The 20,193-nt window shown below is 40.9% G+C and overlaps 1 protein-coding gene across 3 annotated transcripts in view; it reads left to right on the top strand.

Moving 5' to 3' along the window:
• The window catches only part of LOC113448614 (sodium- and chloride-dependent betaine transporter-like), an 80,942-nt gene that overhangs the window by 25,781 nt on the left and 34,968 nt on the right, over nt 1-20,193 (top strand). For 2 of the 3 annotated variants that reach the window (XM_087935037.1, XM_026719366.2), the window contains exons 2-4: nt 3,265-3,476; nt 10,462-10,596; nt 14,589-14,729. In XM_087935037.1, the coding sequence (XP_087791163.1) occupies nt 3,265-3,476; nt 10,462-10,596; nt 14,589-14,729 (488 nt within the window). Of the gene's footprint in view, nt 1-1,171; nt 1,298-3,264; nt 3,477-10,461; nt 10,597-14,588; nt 14,730-20,193 lie in introns of those variants that run through there. The other variant, XM_087935038.1, reaches the window with a different exon arrangement.

The raw sequence follows: 20,193 nt of genomic DNA, 5'->3' as shown, positions 1-20,193 counted from the left end.
GATTGCTTGGTGACTTTGGGATTTTTTGAAATTATATTTGAATGACTAAAAACAATTGGGTGGTTGTTTAAAAAAATCTACAGTGGCATCACTTCTGGATGAACTGAAGAGAGGAGGAGAAATTTTGTTTAATGAGAAAAGATAATAGACAGTTGAAACAGGACAGACAAAGAATATAAGTATAATGATTTGAATTGAGATGAAATAAATAAAATAAAATTAAGAAAGTTAAAAGAGGGGAGAAGCTATATAGAAAATGTAGAGTGGTAATAAGATATGGAATGGAATATAAAAATGAGCATGAACTTGAATTTGTGTCTGTACGAAGAGATGTAACCCGGGATCATGCTGCTTTCAAAAAAGATGTTTTATGTTTCTGTGTTATGTTTGGTTTGTTTATGTTTGTTTCTAAAAATCAATACAATTTTCAAAAAAACCCAAAACCAAACTAGATGCAGTATTCCAAATGTGATCTTTCCAAAACAGTATAAAGGGGTATGAATGTGACCTTGATACTATCTCTCTGTTGATGCAGCCTAGGACGGCATTTGCTTTTTTTGCCAATTTGATTATTTCCCTTTCTATTCCCTCATCTATTTAACATCATTTATGAAGATTTTGAAGAGTACTGGGCCTAAGACAGAACTTTGGAGTATCCCTCTATATGCTTCCCCCCATGTAGATGTAGTTCCATTGAGGACTACATCAATTAGTTATCAATCCATCTGGTGGTGATGCTGCCTATTGCATATCTTCCAATCTTACTAAGAAGTAGTCATCTACTTTATCAAATGCCTTGCTGAAGCCCAAGTATACTATGTCCATGGCATTTCGCTGGCCCGCTAATTTAATCATTTTGTCAAAATACGGTTTGTCTGGCATTTCACCATGGGAAGTTGGGGGAAAGTCATAAGTCAAAATGCTCTTCTCACTACAAGAAGCCAAACTAATGTATTCCCAAAAGATGCGGAATGGACTCTTATCTGAGCACTTCCAGTGAAAAAAATTCCTTCAAGTGAAAAATTTCACTTCTCTGCAGAGTTGTGAAATTATTAGCACTGTTAGGAATTTCTTCCAGTAGAATCTGCCTCTCTGCATTTGTGGCTCTGCATCTCAGATTTCAGTTTCTGCAATAGGGCCAAGAAATCTATGCCAGCATGGTAAAGGAAAAGCAGTCTTCAGCTCTGTTACTTTATAGCACATCAAACTTCCCAAGTGGATAATCTAGGGTGATTTGGAGATAAACCTGGAGATCATAAAGTTAGGGACAGCAATCTATTGACTTCCAGTTGGTCGGGTGAGTCTGCTACTTGAGCGTTTAATGAGAAAGATCATGTTACCACCGTCTTAAAATAAATAATAATTAAAACAGTAATAGTGTTACAGTAATGTACTGTAGATTTGCTTGATTCATCCTTAATATGCCGATGAACTGATGCTAATCTCAATAATTTCAGTGTGGGGAGGAAAAAAAACTCCGTTGTGCTGAATGATTTGCATTTGTAGTAACAGTTTGGAGTGACAGCTGCTCCACTGAGGTTCTTTTAGAAAATAATGTTTTTCAATCTGTTGAGCACTGAAGTAATAAGCTGGAGGAGGAATCTGCTCTGAATGAATTTTCAGCCTAGCTGGTTGGTCAGATGCCATGTCTCAAAGAAAGATCTCTAAAGTTCTTGACAAAAGGAGCAGGGTGAGATGACTGAGGAACAACAAGGCTGATTTGCACAGCAAGTGCAAATTTGTTGACGGAAAAAGTAAATGCGCAAAAGAGTTGGTGGTAGATAAAAACTATTTCAGCCAGATTGAAAGTGGTTTCCACTGATCAGTGGAAGATGCAAATTAGGAAAGAGAATTGGAATGGAAGGGGAAATGAGTGAGCTAAAAAGAAAGAAATGCAAAAAGGTGGCGTGTTGAGAGAGAGAGTTAAAATAATTCTTGAACCTGTTATCCTTCAGTATATAATTTTATATGGTGATGAAATGCAAAGAGGGCCAGAGGGCCAAACATACCTCTGGTCGGGACTGCATTCCAGAGAATGAGCACTCGTGTTGCAAAAGATATCCGGGTTATCCCCCATGAGAATGAGATTGTCTAGAGACTTTCTCTGGATGTTTGGGTTGGTTGAGGAAAGTAACATTTGTCAAGACTGTTTCTGACATATCGTGGTGCTACATTATATGCTTATATGTGATAAATAATGTTTTCAACTGACCATCGAAACCCATTGCTAATGCAATAAGTTCAGAATAGGTATTAATCACCATAGTAAGTTCTGGACCTGCCATAGCCCCACAGTCATTTCACAAAGACAATTTCTACTCTCAGATTCTCTAGCTAGAAAGCCAGGCTGGCTGGGGGGATTAGGGAAACTGAATTGCAACGCAGAACCGAGCCAAAGAAAATTGCATGACCAATTAAGCAGAATGAATCCGACGCTTTAAGCAATCGTGTTTTTTTGGCTGATATATAAAGCCAGTTGTCTAATTTGTTAGTGTTATATTTTTACGCTCAGAAAGAGGAGTTTGGGGGATTTTTAGTAAAGGAATTAAAGGATCCACCTGGGTGTGTGTGTCAATGAAATAATCTGAAGGCCTGGAGACCAGAATCCTGATTGAAGGAAAGAGAGGTACCCAGGGGTGGGCTTAAATTTTTTTAGCAAAGAGTTCTCTGCCTGGTTGCTGGGTGAGTGTGGCCAAGGTGGATGTAGCCTAGTTGGCCTCCTGCACCACAGTAGGCGGGTAGACGTTTTGCCCTCCTCGAGCTCTGAAGGCTTTCCTTGAGCCTCCAGGAGGGCGAAAACGGCTTCCCTGGGCTCTGGAAGCTCTCTGGAAACTGGAAACAGACCCATTTCTGGCCTTCCCAAACATCCGGGAGGCCCGTTTTTCAGCTTCCCCGAGCCTCTGCACGCACCCTGCACTTACCTGCATGCAAAACGGGCTGCATGGGGATTCCTGGTGTGTGTGTGTGTGTGTGTGGTAGAGTGGGATGGGGCCAGCCAGGAGAATCTTAGCTAGGGGCTCTCCTGAACCCCTGTGAACCCCCAGCAGCCCACCCCTGGAGGTACCATTTGCTAGTCTAAGACATGCAGCGAAGTGCTTTGTACCATCTCTGTTCATTTTCAAGTAACAAATTCATGGCTTTTCTTTTTGGTTACTTTCAGGTATCCAGGATACCTGCTCAGGATGCTAACCAAGCACCTTACGATGCCACCATCTTGTATCACGTTGTGATCTTCTTTTCTCTCAATCTTTCCTAAACTTTCAGGGCCATGGGGAACAAAAAGAGTTGGGATGTGGAGCTCAATGGGACTGTGATTGTGCCAGAGACAAAGGCAAAGCCACGGAAGGGGGAGGATGAGCTAGAAGAAAGAGGCCAGTGGACCAACAAAGTAGAATATGTGCTTTCTGTGGCTGGAGAGATCATCGGTCTGGGAAACGTTTGGCGATTTCCTTATCTCTGCTACAAGAATGGAGGTGGTAAGTATCCCATATCCCTAATTTGTCAGTGTCATGTAATTGCTTGTGACCATTGCTTATTAGGCAACAGCTTTGAAACAAACGTGAAGTTGCAAATTAGCACACCATGTGCAATATAGAGATTAAAACATAAAACTGGCTATAAACATTTACAATGTAAAATGAACAACTCATAATAAAATCATTGGGTGATGGATCAACCTGTGAATCGTCAGATAACATCTCATCATCATATTTGATGTGACAGATTGTTTGCACATTGTTTGTGCTGGCAATGCAAAATGTTACGAGCCGCATATTTGTCCCTATCAGTAGGAAAATCACAAATCTGTACAGCCTTCCATATGTTAGACTTTCTGCTTTAAAATTGTGCCAAAATCCTTGGTCGAGGGAAGAAATAGAACGGACATGGAATGGGAATGGAAAATGACCATGTCTATCGAATGGTCATAAATATTCCTATTTATATTATATGACTATTAGATAGTAGCAGCTGTTGTCTGGAGTTTTACGTGTCTACTATAGTTGGCAAGAGTCTGTAATGAGCAGCATTAGTGTAGCATTTAAGGAAATGAAAAGAAACAGGGAGATGCAAGCCATTTCAATGAGTAAGGGTGAACTTACCCCTAGCCCATCGCTCCTGGTCCAATCTAACTTTTGGAAGAATTTGTAGGAGGAAGTGCTAGGTATGGTTCTTGAACTTCTGGAGGAACAATCTTCTTCTTTCTTTATTATATATATAAAAACAGACCTGTGTGTGTGTGTGTGTGTGTGTGTGTGTGTGTGTGTGTGTGTGTGTGTGTTCCAGCATAAGTCTGGAATGTCTCAAGCAATTTCAACCAAACTTGGTACACAGATTATTTACCCTCTGGAAACAAATACTGTGGGTATAAGACACCCCTAAAATCCCTCGGTGTGTGTGTGTGTGTGTGTGTGTGTGTGTGTGTGTGTGTGCCTTAAAATGGCTTCTACTGTACAGCACAGTGGGCTTGCCATGGTAATGGCTTCACAGTACTCCACAAGAGGGCTACCTCTCAGCCCTCCAAGGAAACGTCAGGTGATTGGCCAAGTGCAATCAAACGCTACAAAAATGAAACACCAGCATTGACAAGAAGCTCCCGAGGAGAGGAATAGAAGACTTGCGACACTGCATGAGAGACAGTATAACAGCATGAGTCCTAACTACAAGATTTTATAATACAGGATTGGGATAAATAAATACCCAGGCTACACTTGGTTATTGGCTAATAGGATATGTAAGTCTAACAAACATAAACAGCCTTTGTGGCTGTTATGGCACATTTTCACAGTACAAGGACTTCCCTTTATATAGATAGTCCTTGACTTATGACCACAATTGAGCCCAACATTTCTGTTGTTCAGTGAGACATTTGTTAAGTGAATTTTGCCCCATTATATGACCTTCCTTCCTTCAGTTGTTAAGAGGCAGATGATAAGTTAGTAATCCGGTTGTTAAGAGAAGCCGGCTTCCCCATTGACTTGTCAGAAGGTCGCAAAAGGGGATCACGTGACTTTGGGATACATCAATGGTCATAAATCTGAACCAGTTGCCAAGCATCTGAATTTTGATCAGGTGATCATGGGGATGCTGGAAAGGTCATAACTGTGGGCAAACAGTCATAAGTCACTTTTTTCAATGCCATTGTAACTTTGAATGATCACTAAATGAATTGTTGTAAGTCAAGGGCTATCTGTATATGTGTATCTCACATTATAGTGCATATAGAAAAGGGGCGGGGCTTGCATTACAATATTGCGTTCCTTCATCTTTTGATCCCCTTTGTTCCACTGCAGATACCAAAGTGAATGAATATGATAAATGAGCATACCACCCCGTAAGAATTAATTTAAAATATTGATATGCATGGAGAATCTACAGAGAGTGGTAGAATCATTAGGATTTTTAACAGCTCAACATACTTAGTTTAATAAGGATTCCTCACATTTCTATAGCTACATTCAGAGGTGGTATTCAGCAGGTTCTGACCAATTCTGGAGAACCGATATTGGAAATTTTGAGTAGTTTGGAGAACTGGCAAATACCGCCTCTGACTGGCCCCACCCCCATCTATTCTCTGCCTCTCGAGTCCCAGCTGATTGGCTGGGTCTTCTTTTGTCGCCCTGCACAGGAGAACGGAGCTGGAAAGCAGGTTAGTGGGGTGGGGAGGGAATGGAGATTTTGCAGTATCCTTCCTCTGCCATGCCCACCAAGTCACACTCACCAAGCTACACCATGGCCACCAAGCCACGCCCACAGAACTGGTAGTAAAAAATTTTGAATCCCACCACTGGCTATATTTTACTTGTAATCCCAGTGTAGACTGTTGACTAAATAATGGTACAGGAAATCACATTTTCCCAGTGATAACATATTGTGCTTGAGAAACTGGGAACAGGCTATCCGTCAGCAGAAGCTCTTGATGAAGTTCTGGTAACCAAAGGCTAACGAAATATTGCACACTTGATGTACTAGAAACTGATGTTTCGGAATGATCCACATTTTTATAACATACAGCGGATGATACATTATTCCATGTATCTCATTGGGTTCAGTGTGGTTGCAAAATAAGGTACTGTCCTTTTATTTTTGGTCTCAAGTTCCAGTTATCCGGATTTAAATTGGTGCTGAGAAAATAGCTGAGGATGTCAGAGATCTAATGTTTTTAACATGTCTAGCATTCAGGCCAGAGGGAAATGCTCCTTGCTGAGGCCTTGTAGTTAATTGTCCATCTTGGGAATGCATCTCACTCAGAGTTATTGTTGTCAGGACTAGACAAACATCCATACAAAACAAAATCAGGATTTTTTTTCTAGGAAACACAATGTGAGTATGGCAAACAGATGGACAATTGCAACAGTCCCGAAAACACGGGTCAGTGTGGAGTACAAAGCATATTTCCTTTTTCTTTTTTTTCTTTTTTCTTTTCAAAAAATGGATGGAGTTTATAACCTTATGGGTTGGCCACTGAGACAATTCCTTTGAGCAAATTAGAACAGATAGCTTGCAAGACACAAAGTGTGAGCGAGAAAATTCTTGCATTCCAAAACTCCAAGCTCCACAAATACTCTTGGAAAAGTCTGAGGATTCAAAGTTCCTGTTCACTTAAAGGCCCCCAAACTTTGAGTCTCAGATTATTTGTAGATTAAGTACTATTGTGGTGTTGCGTATTCCCTCTAACTCTTTTATTCATTTACCATGTCCACAAATTCTTAAGAGTATCTTATGTTCAGAACAGAAACTGGACTTTAGCTTCTTATTAGTGCCTTCCTTGCTAATTCAGTTCTGATATTCATGTAGGCCCTGATACACAATCAGAGCTTAAACCAGGTGTTTTCCAGATTTCCTATATCAAGTGAGTGATTTAATAATAGGGAAAAGTACCAAATTAAAGTATGAAAGAAGGCCCATTTTTTTTCTTTATATCTGAATGGATTTGCACATGGAAATCCATGTGCCTTTGTCTATGGAAAGATTAGAATCATGAAACACCCTGAAAATAAATTTGCTGATTTTGATTCACAGATCTCTGCCTTGGCCACAAACCCAGGATCAAGTTGTGAAATATCTCTTTAAAAAAAAAAAAACAGCACTTTAATGGTTGCTGCTTTTGTATTTCAATTAAGGAAGAGAGTGGGAAATTCTTAAATCAATGAATGACTACACTACTAAAAATCCATTGCTGATGAGCCTTCTTTGTCTTATATGATCCTACTTTCAATCAACTTTTATGGGCTTGGGAAGCAATTTGCACAGAGGTTGTACTGATAAGATAACAAATGAAAAAAAGTAAGTTTGGCATAGACAAAAAGGGTTGTTTCAGCATTCTCAAGTCCAAAGATCCATTGAGTTCATTTGCATTCTACATACCTTGCATGGTACACCTAGTCCTCGGCTTATAACAATTCATGCAGTAACCATTCAAAGTTACAACAGCCCTGAAAAAGTGATTTATGACAGTTTTCACACTGTTCTGACCTAGGCTTCCCCAACAGCACGGAGCCAAGTCGTCATCCCGATAAACCTCTTTTATTTAATTTACAATGAATTTCTTCTTCAACAAAGTCCCGGCCAACAGTCTTTCAATAGTTCTCAGTTACAGACCTTTATCAGGCTTGGAGAGTGGCTAGGCCGATTTCAGAGGCCGCAATACTTGGCAAGCATGCTGGAATGAACTAATAGTTTCACCAAGCCCCACTCCCCTTTCACTCCTCTTTTATACTCTAGGGGAGGGGCCATTCACTTTCCACCTCTGCCTTTACTCCTGTTCTGACCCAACCTGGTTCCAAAAGAGAAAACACAAAACAAAGGCAGCAGCCCCCACCTTTTAAGGTTTAATCCACGAATTCTGTTTCTTCACAGGTAAAAGGATGCTTCCAACTAATTAGCTCCGACAAGAAAGAGCCTTGCCAAGTTGTTTGTCAATGTTGCCAAAAACCCAGAGATAAGAACTATTTTCCAAGAGTTTTCAAATACTAACTATGATGTCCACGAGGCTGAGTCTCAGAACTTCTTTGCTGTCTGCAAAGAATGCTTTTCCAAAGCTGACTTTTATCCTCTTGAAGGAGGGGCCATTATCTTACTCCCGAGTCACCTGTGCTGCTGTAATTGTTCTTTCCTCCGAGTAATCCTTCATGCATGTGCACTTGGTACAGGCTCCTCAGAAACCTCCTCATCACTGTTGCCAGCCCCCACAATCTCTGAAGGCAGCAGTCCACTCCCTAATGGTCCTGGCCCCTCATCTGAGTCCTCGTTCTCCTCAGCAGTCCTGTACCTGCTGCCGGTTAACCACAACAACTCCCAAGTTGGCCCTTGTTCCTCAGCTGTTCCCTTCTTCTGTCAATATGCACACACTGGGAACAGGCTCCAGCTGTTCTTCTGCCTCACTGATGTCTGACTCTGAAGGCAGCTGATAACTGTCAGGCGGCCCTGGCCCCATCTCTGCCTCCGACGCAGAGCACTCACCAGAACCTTCCCCAGACTCCAGGACTGGCCCATGTTCTTCCCCAACCTGCTCACTGTCAGAGCTCCCCTGGCCGCTGTTGGGGCCTCAACACACATTTACAACCATTACAGCATCCCCATGGTCAGGGGATCAAAATTTGGACATTTAGCCAGTGACTCATAGTTATGATGGCTGCAGTGTCCCAGAGTCATGTGATACCTTTTGCTTTTCTGACCTTCTGACAAGCAAAGTCAATGGGGAAGCCAGATGCACTTAACAATCATGTTAGTGACATAGCCTCTGCAGTGATTCACTTAACAACTGTGGCAAAGAAATGTCCTAAAATGGAGCAAGGTTCACTGAACAAATGTCTCACATAACAACAGAAATTTTGGGATCAGTTGTTGTCGTAAGTTGAGGGTTACCTGGACTCAAATGAGATGTTTTAATGTTTTTTGTATTTGAAAGGTTTTTATTCTTTTTATTCTTCTGAAATGTGTTTAAGATTTTAATTCTAATACATGTTTTTGAATTGTGAGCTGCCCAAAGTCGCTTGCTCAGATCGGTGGGTATAGGGAGAAAAAAACAAATAAACAAACAAACAAACAAATAAATAAATCTCTGATCGTCTCAAAAAATCTGCCAGGATAGTAATGAGGCTGATTTTTTTTTACTTTTGTTTAGCTTGTGGTTTATAACTAAATAAACCATGTATTACAAAGACATTGCTAAGAGTCATCTGGCCTGGTTCCCAGGGAATCACATTTTGGCTAAAATGCTTGCAGCTTTGGAATTTCCTCTATCTATAGAACTCTTTATATTAGGACCACCATTTCTGCACTGCCAAATTCCAGATGCCACTGAACAGTAGCAAAGAGATCGAGAAAGCATTGACTTTTTCAAGGCCAGATATGTTAGTCATACACAATAACTATTCAACGTCTTCTCGATTCTATAACAGAGCCTTCCATAGCTGGTTGGTATCTTTAACTTTTCTTACAGTTTCTATATTCTCACCATTGTCTTCTTTCTCAAGCGGTTTTCATTAGGATCTGATTTAATGATAAACAGCAAGTGATTCTTCAGAAGTTGGTGAACTACCAATATTCCTAGGAGGTATGACCTGCTTGGAAAGAACAATATTGCTAGTCAGCAAAAGCTGGAATGCCTTGGGTTGTTGCTTACTCTTGGCCTCATACAAGAATTTGTGTCACAGTTTTGCCACCTAGAGTTACCTCAAATAGTGACAATGGGCAGTGTATAGATTTAATCAATAAACAAGGGTGTGCAGTGCTTCAGATGCAATTCCTAAAAAGGGATTTGGAAAGAATCTTGCAGAACATGTCCTAGTTGCACAACTCTGGGGAAAAAAGCAGGGCACTTCAAAAAGCTGCAAAGAAGTGCTACATGTCTATGGAGATTCTTAATCATCCAAGTCATGGTTGTCCCAAAGGTGCTTTTCAAAAGGCAATTGCCTTTTGAAACTTACCTTTTCAAAAGCACCTTTGGGACATTTGTAGTCCACCTGCTCTTAAATACCTTTTGGGAAAGAAATTCACAGTGCTGCAAAACTTTAGTGGATAATATGCATAATTACCCTAATGTGAAATGCTCTTTTTTAAAAATATAAGGAGACGGTTATTCCAAAGGTGCTTTTTCCCCCCAAGAGGCAACTGGACTTTCTGGTTTTTGTTTGAAGACATTTGCTTCTCATCCAAGAAGCTTCTTCAGCTCTGACTGGATGGGGAGCAGGGGGAATGGAAGGATTTATACTCCTTTGCAGACAGCTGATCATTTGCATTCTTTTAGCAAGTAGTTGAGGCCACTTGGAGATTTATCTGTCTCATCAGAGTCACCTGAGTGGTGCAAATGGGTGTGGAGCCTTCTTGGAACTGTTGAAAGGACTGTGTTGTAGATTGGAGATAGATGGTGTGGTTCTTTTCTTTCTGTTTTCTTCTTGGTAGCTCATTTAACAATCACATTTGTTCCACCAACATTTCCTCCCTTTCTGTTACCAACAGGGGCCTTCTTAATTCCATATGCCATCTTTCTCTTTATCTGTGGAATTCCAGTCTTCCTCTTGGAGACAGCCTTGGGACAATATACCAGTCAAGGAGGAATCACTGCCTGGAGAAAGATCTGTCCTATCTTTGAAGGTACGTTGGTGGTACATCAGAAATCCTGGTAACTTTCCATCAAGAACTCGGTGTACCTTGATCTGATTCCCTCTGAGTTTCCTAGCCACAGGGCATGGCCGAGGGCCAAATGCTGACAGGGCGCCTGTTTCATCCTATCCTGAAAGATAAAAGTGTGAGTCATTCTGAGATTCTCTGTTGGAAGTAGAATTACTATTGTGCAACCAAAGAGAGAGCTAAAGAAATGACCATACTGGGGGGGACTGGAACAAGGCATGCCGTAGAGTTGGAACCCATCCAGGATGATGGAGAAAACAAAGGGCAGATACTTGGAAAAGGAGTCTGGAATGAAAACAAAAAGATATGCCAGTGGTTAGATTTAAACATGTCCAGTGATGGGATTTAGATGAAAGTAGCAGCAGAGCAAATTATGGACTGGGCTGGGTAAATTTAAGAAGGAATCTCTTTCAAGAAGCAGCTGGGAATTGAAAACTTTGAATAGAGGTTAATTCTCTGTTGCAAGAGTTAGACTTTATTTATGTTAATTATGCACTCAGATCTTTTCTTTCTGGCCAGCCAGCAAATCAGTGTCTGCCCCCTGCCCAGTAGAGAAAACTCTTGGCTCCGTTCAGATCATGGACTAGCTTAACACATTTTAGCATAGTGGGTTGCACCACCCCAAAGTATAGAGTTAGTTTTTAAATCAATGTCTCAGTCAGCCTCAGTCGATTGTGTTGGTGGGTTGTTCAGAAACAGCCAACCTACATAATTTCAATCTGCAGATGGGAAGTGTCAATTATAGTCATTTATCATGAACCTAAGTTTCCTGCATGGGGCTTTGCAGATGTGTTTCAACAAGGAAACAGCTTGGAAGATGGGCTGAAGAAAATAGGAATAACATTGAATGCACTAGAGCAGAGGTCTCCAAATATGGCAACTTTAAAAACTTGTGGACTTCAACTCCCAGAATTCCATAGCCGCAAGTTCTTTGACCTCAGCTTTAATATAGGAGGACCATGTTATAAATAGATGTTTGGAGATCAAGGGTCATTTTAATTTTACTCTTGTGTACAGAGAAGTGGAAGAAAGATGGATTGCACAGTTAGAGATGTCCCTTCATTTTGATGAGTAATGTGTAGTAACTGATGGTACACCACACATCATACAGCCAGCCATCTGTACTGCTAGGACACAGAACTGAGTACTGGTCTCCTCCTACATTTTGTCCACCAACTTACTCTTCTTGGATCAGGTAGAGCAGGGGTGTCAAACTCGCGTTGTCACAGCAATGTCACATGACGTATCGGGACTTTCCCCCCCTTTGCTAAACCAGGAGTGGGCATGGCCAACAGGTGATGCATCTGGCCCATGAGTCAGGAGTTTGACAGCCCTGAAGTAGAGCTTTTCAGCTGTTCCTACTCCATTCTCCTATTTATGCTACTCAACCAATTCAGCATTCCTTAAGCTTTCTGCTGTTTTTCCAGATGTGACGAAGGACTACAACCAGTGCTGAATATGATTCAAAGGCCAATCCCAATTGGCTGCTGGAAATGGAATGGGAAGGTGCCAGAGGTGGTATTCAACAGGTTCCAAACAGTTCTGGAGAACTGGTAGTAGAAATTTTAAGTAGTTCGGAGAACCGGCAAATACCACCTCTGACTGGAGATTTTACAGTATCCTTCTCCTGTCATGCCCATCAAGCCATGCCCACAGAACAGGTAGTAAAAAAATTTGAATCCCACCACTGGAAGGTGCTCGTTGAGTCTATCTCATGCAGCAAAATGAGAAGGGTTGGCAGAAGTACAACAGAGGTCATCCGCGTTAGAATGTGTCTAATGAGAGCAACCGTAAGGAAGTCAGCCAACAGAATATGACAAAGTTTATAAATTGTACATTGGCTTATATGTTTTGCTCTACAAACAACTTTAGAAAAGAAATCTGAAAAGCGAGGATTTTTTTTTCCAAATGCATATTGATAATTTTTTAAATCTTTTATTTATATGAAAGCACAAATTATGCCAGTTACCACACACACACACAAATGTATAGTGCCAAACTGAAAGTGGTACTTCTGACTATGGTCATTGAAAAATGCCCTGATGGAAACTTTGTTGCCACATTGCAGATTTTTTTTTAACCAAGCTGGGCCAGCCTAAACATTTGGAGTGGTGTCGAAAGAAGAACCAATAAGGCAGCTTATAAATTAGGGTGGGGCAAGGAATAAGCATACAAGGTCCCTAAACCCTGCACTCTAAACTGCAGACCTAAAGTTAAGGTGGGTTAAGTTGATTGTATAATGAAACAGTGTGAAAGTCCAATCCATTCATCCCTCCATCAGAATCGAGCTGGAAGGGACCTGAGAAGTCTTCTAGTCCAGCCCCTTGCTAAAGCATGAGGTCCTAACAGATAACAGATAATCAGAGTTGGAAGGGACCTTGTAGGTCATCTAGTCCAACCCCTCACCCAAGTGGGAGACGCTACACCATTTCTGACAGATGGGAGTCCAATCTCTTCTTGAAAGCCTCAAGCGATGACCGTCCCACAATTTCCAAGGGCAAACTGTTCCATTGGTTGATTGTTCTCACTGTCAGAAAGTTTCTCCTTATTTCCAGGTTAAACCTGTAAAGTACAGTACTTAATGCTATAGTTTACATTGCATAGATCCAATCTACTATTTTTCTCCAAAGTTTTCCATTTTGCCTCATATATATTGTTAGCATCCAGAAACAACCAGCAAAGAAGAGTTAACTCATCCCACGGGCTTTCCATTGTGCATATTCCAAACAAGGGCTATGTTTGGGCTATAAAGCATGACCAATCTAAAGGCCAAATTGCATGTGATGATAAATACATATTTCATCAACAATTCTCAATCTAACAATTTCATTTGAGATGTAGATCAAGGGCACTGCACCGTTTTTAAAATAAAACTCCGTGCTGAGTTTTGCTTCCAAAAATGTATAGCAAGGAAGCTGTCAAAACCAATATTGGATTTCTCCTCCTCTTCCTCCTCCTTCAACTCCTATGCCTGACTTTGGAGAGGAGGTTGGAAGAATCCTATTATCTCGTGCAGGGAAGGGATTCAATTTTTTAACAACCAATTCTGTGGTCGTGGCTTAGGTGGTAGGCATGGCTTGGTGGTCATGTGACTGGTGGACGTGGCTTGACCATGTTATTGGCTGGGCACGGCCAACTCAATAGCATACACATCGAGGCACACATCTCCTCACCTGGCCTCTCATGACTGTGGGGATGCTGCAACAGTCGTAAGTGTGAAAAAGGGTCATAAGTCACTTTTTTCACTGCCATTGTAACTTTGAATGATCACTCCACACAAGCAAAGTTCCAGCAAAGGAGGGGGAAAAAACTCCAGAGAAGTTCCTGAGGCGGGAAGTCTAGTCCTGCCAAGAATGTAATAAGGGTTAACAGAGAGGCAGTTTCTGTAAGCAACACCAGAATGTTTCCTTCCTGCCTTCCTTACAGGATTAGGCCAGTAATTTCTTCTAACAACTGGTTCTCTGAACTGCTTAGAATGTTAACAACTGGTTCTAGCGAATAGGTGCGAACTGGTAGAATCCCGCCCCTGGTCTCTTGGATGTTGTCCAAAGGATATTAATTTTAGCTGGCATATTATAGCTAGAATTGCTAATAGTTCAGGCCTATCAAACTGGCGGCCCACGGGCTATATATGCCCTGGCAGGCCATGCCCAACCCAGCTCTGCAAAGGCAAAAACATCGTGATACGTCATGATACAGCCCACAAATTGATCAGTTTGACACCCCTTTAATAGTTGGTTCACTGTGAACATGTGAACCAAAAAAGTGTTAATTGAACAAACCACACTTTGATTACCCATGGATTGGTATTTTTTGTAAACAGCTTCTGTACAGTTCTGTCATTAAGAATGATGGAGACTCCATCTGCACTCTAATCAATACTCATTGAATCAAAGTCAATTTGCCCAGTTCCCATTTCCTGATTTAACGCTTACCTGTCTTTTCTCTTCTTTCAGGAATTGGATATGCTTCACAAGTGATTGAATCTTATCTGAATATTTATTACATTGTCATTCTGTCTTGGGCCCTATTTTACCTCTTTAACTCCTTCTCAGCTGTATTACCCTGGTCCAATTGCAATAATTACTGGAACTCAGGTAGGTGCATAAATACCCATGCCTGCAATTGTCTGCTGCAAATAACAACAGTAATAATAGTACATCTACTGGCTTTGAGTGACAAAACAGCATGGACTTATGATATGTGTACCGGTGTTTTTAGGTCAGTGATTCTCAACTTTGGCAACTTTAAATTGTGTGGACTTCATCTCTCAGAATTCCCCAGTCAGAAAGGCCAGCTGGGAAATTCTGAGAGCTGATGTCCACACTTCTTAAAATTGTCAAGTTTAGGAAGCACTGCTTTAGATGGACGGCATGTCATGTTTTCTTCCTCTGACTCAGTAAACGCGTTACATACGTGGTGAGATGTGAACTTCTTGAAATTGAACAACCTTGGCATTGTTTTCACTTAGAAAACAAATTCCTTATGTAAAAAAGACCATTTAAAATGGTAAAACTTCTTGTTTTGGTTGGTGGGGGTGCTGATGCAGCTCCTCATTAAGGGAAGGTTGCATGATTAGAAGTGGATTGCAACCCCCAGATTTGTGTTTGTGTTGTTTGGATAGGAAGCAGAGAGAGGCTACATCTCCATCTCTTCTTTCCCACTTAGCCAGCCATGTTGTAGATGAGTGTTCCCTAACTTTTCACACCTCCAATGAATTGGAATAAAAATCCCATCCCATTAAAAACAATGTAGTCCAACCAGAAGTATCTTTGGGTAGACTGAGGCTCAAGAGGGAGCAGATGATGAAAGGATCATCATGCCAACATCATGTAAGCTCTACTTCTTTGTACGTGCATTGTGATATACGAAAGTGATGAAACTTACGTCACGATGGTATGGTCATGCTTCTATCAGTGGTGGTATTCTACCGGTTCCACCCGGTTCTCCCGAGCCGGTAGTGCCGATGAGCAACAGTGACCAAAGCAGTTCCCTCCACCGCTCTGCTGTTGGGCCCACCCGCCCACCTGGGCTCCCATACTCACCTTTATTCCCTGCTTTTGAAGCGCAGTGGTAAAAATCTTTGAATCCCGTCACTGGCTTCTATCATTTTCACACTTCTGATCTCAGCATATCTGGACGGTAGGTTAGTGGGGGTGGTTTTTGCACTTGAGTCAGAAGTACTGAAGTGCTTCCGGGTTGACAAGTTTAGCCAGTGACATCATTTGCTTTGGGAATGCCCAGTTGGGAGCCCCTTTCATGTTCCTGGCAGGAGCTGGTGTGAAGGACAAGAGCTCAATCCCACCCAATGGCAGCTCTCGGGTCTCGAACATGGGCTTGCTAACCTCCTGCTCATCATTCCAACCACTTGAGCTACCATGCTCCTTTAGTGGAGAGGGCTGAAAACTGTTTTCCCATCAATAATTTCAAGCTCTTCTCTACAATCTTAGCGTACCTCTCTGATTCCTTGGGTTGCAGACCATTTTTTAAAAAGTTGGTCTCAACCTTTGGCCTCAAGAATGAGGGCGTAAACTGAGTCTTCCCCATAGTATTAGATGCAGCAAAATTCCTTGCCTACCTCTTACATGCTATCCATATCTTTAATTAGGCAGAATTCTATTTGTTTTATTTTGGGGAAATGGATAAAGCAAGACAGCTCAATATGAGCTATCCATCTCATGATTCAGGTTGACCTCTGAATGTTTTTCGTGTTCTGATATAATCTGCTTTGCATATTCACTTTACCTCCTTTTTCTGGGAGATGGGGAATGTAGAATATGAGTAGTATTCTCCATCTTCTGTCAGTCAATCCTTGAAGGTACATCCGACTAAATAAATGTCATTAGGTCTGGAATATTTTTAATGTTAATCTACATTAACAGAATCCTAGAAGATTGAATGCATTCCCACCACCTCATCTTAGGTCTGAGACATTTACTCACATTACATTCTTACCCTGAACTCAGACCTCTTTTGTTTGACCATTATCTTTACCTCCTGTCTCTCAAGGCCATTCCCTTACCCTCTATATCTTCCTATAACCAGATGTTTATGTCCCACTGAAGACACAGCCTTCTACTTCTGTTTTGTAGGCAGCCTTTTCTGTACACATATCTATGAGACAGCAGTGCAACTAGATAATTTTAAACCCTGGAATTAGTGTTGCATCAGAGGATTGTCTTTCCAGAGAGGAATGGGACAACTTGCTGCGGCCAATTCGTCATGCCCAATTCACCATGCCCAATTCATCACAAGACAATTCACCACAGCCAGCTTGCTGTGGGACAATTTAACAATTCTATTTTATTTTTTTTAAAATAAATAAAACCTTACTTTAACTTTTACCATCCATATTTAATTCTGTTCTTCCTTTTGCATCCTTCCTGTAATGATTCTGTTCTACCATTTCTTTGATATTACTGTATGTCTTGTCCTGCAGCAAGTTGGCTGCAGTAAGTTGGCCATAATGAGTTGGCCACATCAAGTTACCCATGGCGAGTTGGCTACAGCAAATTCTCATAGACCCTCCCAGAGATGGTAACGATGGACACTACTTCCTTTGAAACATAATTATGCAATCTTGCTGTATTTGGGGATCCTTTAGCTGATTTTACCAAAGGGAAACTAAAACTTCTAAGTCCTCCACTGATGGGACTACTAGAAATTAAGCTGAGTCCTAGCAAAGAAAGAAATTTACAGGATGGTGTGCAACATTATGTATTCCCCTATGTTTCTGTTGGGTCCCCTAGGCAGTAATAAACCTCACATAATGTTTATCAGGTGCAACTTCCTCACAATGTACTACTTTGACATCCAAACCTCCTTTTTGGCTACTCCTGTCTTCCTGCTGTCTTACTCTCCCAAGTTTCTTAAAGGCAGAGGGTACATTTCTCTTCCTTATAACATTGCATGACTCACTCAGCTTTTACATAACACAGTGTTTTGTCCAAATTGGGAGATGTCTTGTTTGGACTGGCCATCTTTCAGCTTCAACTTCTCACTGTTTTTGTTCAACTTTACCTCCTGTGAAGCTTTTCTGATTTGACTGGTCAACCTGGGGTTCATACAGCACTGTCAAAGGTTGCCCGTCCTTCCTGCTTAATTAAATAATAAAGATTAAATAATAAATAAGGAGAGGTAATCAAGATAGCAGCCATGATTGTGCACTTCGAGGCCTGTTCCTTTTTTCTTTGTGGACATCCCTATCTCTTAGGAAAGTGGGAAGCATTCTACCCCTCATCCATCAAACAGTTTGTAAATATGAAACTCATTTATTTTAAAACATTTATAAAGGGATATAAATCTACTACTGTATCTCTTTTATCTCTAGTACCTATATTTTAAAATCTTTCACACCTCAAACACGTTTACATTTCTAACCCTTAGCACCACTACCCTAGCTTGCATACTTTAAACATTCCTCTCATGTCTTTTTCACTCTTTTCCACTCATCTGCTCTCCTAAGATAGCATCTGGCTTTGATCTTCTGAGCCAGCCATATTCTTCTGGTCTCTTTTCCATTTATTGGCATCCTCTGTGTGTGTGTGTGTGTGTGTGTGTGTGTGTGTGTGTTTGTTTGTTTGTTGTTGTTGTTGATTATGATGATGATGTAAGGAAGGCTTGCATCATGACCATTTCGCCATCTTATCTTCGCGATACCAGAGCTTCCGTGCAACACTTTTATGTGTTATTCAATGGCATATAATTGCTAATATTCCATAATCAAGTTTTCCTAACCTTTTCCTTCTAATTTTGCTGTAAGTAGTCTATCTTTCAGATTCTGTTGAATCTCTCAAACATGTTTGCTTGATAATAATACATTGACACTCTCTTCTGTAATTTTATTCTTTGCTAAACATTTTCATAAGTAAATTGCCTCCCATTATTAGAGAAGAACTCCTTCCCTACTAAAAACAACAGAACAATATTCAGTCATTCCTGCTGAAGTGTGATACCAAAGCTACTTCTGGCCACTTAATCAATCAACATTATAGCACAAAGGTAACCCACTGGAATCCTATCAAAGAGTCCTATTATGTCAATTACTACATTCTTTGAAGATGGACCTGGAAGTCGCTTAGATGAAATGGTGTAACCCATCCATTCAATTTCCTCAGGTGTCATGCAGCAAACCTCTCCTACCCATGACAGTAGAAACTGCTGCTGAACTACATAACCAAAAGTTACCTTTACAGGTAAACATACCTGAATTTTACTTTTTCAAGGCATTGAGTTTAAAAAGAGCCAGTTTGATCTAGTGATTAAGGCACCAGGCCCAGCAGACTGTGAGTTCTACTGCTAGTCATGAAAGCTGTTTCCCTCAGCCCAACACACCTCCTAGTTTTGCAATAGTGGTGAATATCTGTAGCTCAGATGTAGGATGTGGGTGAAGATGTGTTCTCTGAGCTTGTGGGTTGGTTTCTGAATGTTTCATTACCAGGCCAGGTAACATCTTCTGTGGACTTTAGTTTCTCCTAAACTCCACTGAAGATGTTACAAGACTGGTAACGAAACGTTCAGAAATCAATTCATAAACTCAGAGGACAAACCTTCACCCTCATCCCTCATAGTGTGGTCGTTGTGAGATAAATAGGAGGAGGAAGGAGTATTGTGTATATTCATTGCCTTAAGTTACTTGTTAAGTAATAAATGTTGGATGAAAATGTAATAAACGAAATAAAAAACTAAATGCCAAACTGTCAACATGTTGAACACAGGCAGACTCCAGCAACATACAAACTGCTGATCCGATGTCAGTTCCCTCTCTTTTATGTGGTGCATCATTTTCTATCCAAGAGAAATAAAACCAGTATTATTCTTTCATAAAAATAGTAACATTTGGTTCTGTAGCAACATGCATTTGCCTGACTAAATCAATTACTACAACTTGTTTATTAGAAGCAACTTCCTTGCAACACAGCATATTGACACCAAAGCTAAACCTTTTCCCCTTTTTGGCTACTTAGTCCTTCCTCCCAGTTTACACTTCCAAGCCCCTTAAAGGCAAGCCACCTATTCTGTGCATCATGACCTTTCTCCTGCTTTTTCTTCTCTACATTAGTCACACTTTTTCCACAATATCCTCTCATCCTCTTATTTATCTAACACTCCTAGATGCTTTGGTAGTGCTCTCTGTTTCTAAATGTTTTTACAAACTGCTCTCTGGGGCAGCTGCATACATGGAAAGGGGTGTGGGGGACAGAATGTACACAGAGAGGCAAATGTGAAGAGGAAGGAAGGGGTTTGGGTCTGCAATCCTAAATTACAACAGTCAGCATGACTTGATAACAATCTGCATTCCAGAGACATCTGGATTTCATATATGTTTGTTTGGGAGCCCCAGACAGGAGGAATCCAATAAAAGGAAGGATGGATGTTTTAATAAAGCCTCAGGGTCTTTCTCAGGGTCAGTTTTCTTGGAGCAGAAACATTTACGTTGCTAAAAGCAACTCAGAAAAGTTGAATTGAATTGAGAACTTTATTTGGCCAAGTGTGATTAGACACACAAGGAATTTATCCCCGGTACAAAAACACTTAGTGTGTATGCAAAGCAACAGAATA

Source organism: Pseudonaja textilis, chromosome 5 (assembly GCF_049901715.1).
Source record: "Pseudonaja textilis isolate UNSWEBS1 chromosome 5, rPseTex1.2, whole genome shotgun sequence".
Classification (NCBI taxonomy): domain Eukaryota; kingdom Metazoa; phylum Chordata; class Lepidosauria; order Squamata; family Elapidae; genus Pseudonaja; species Pseudonaja textilis.
Note: the sequence above shows the minus strand (reverse complement) of the source record. Positions and strands in the feature narration are given on the sequence as shown.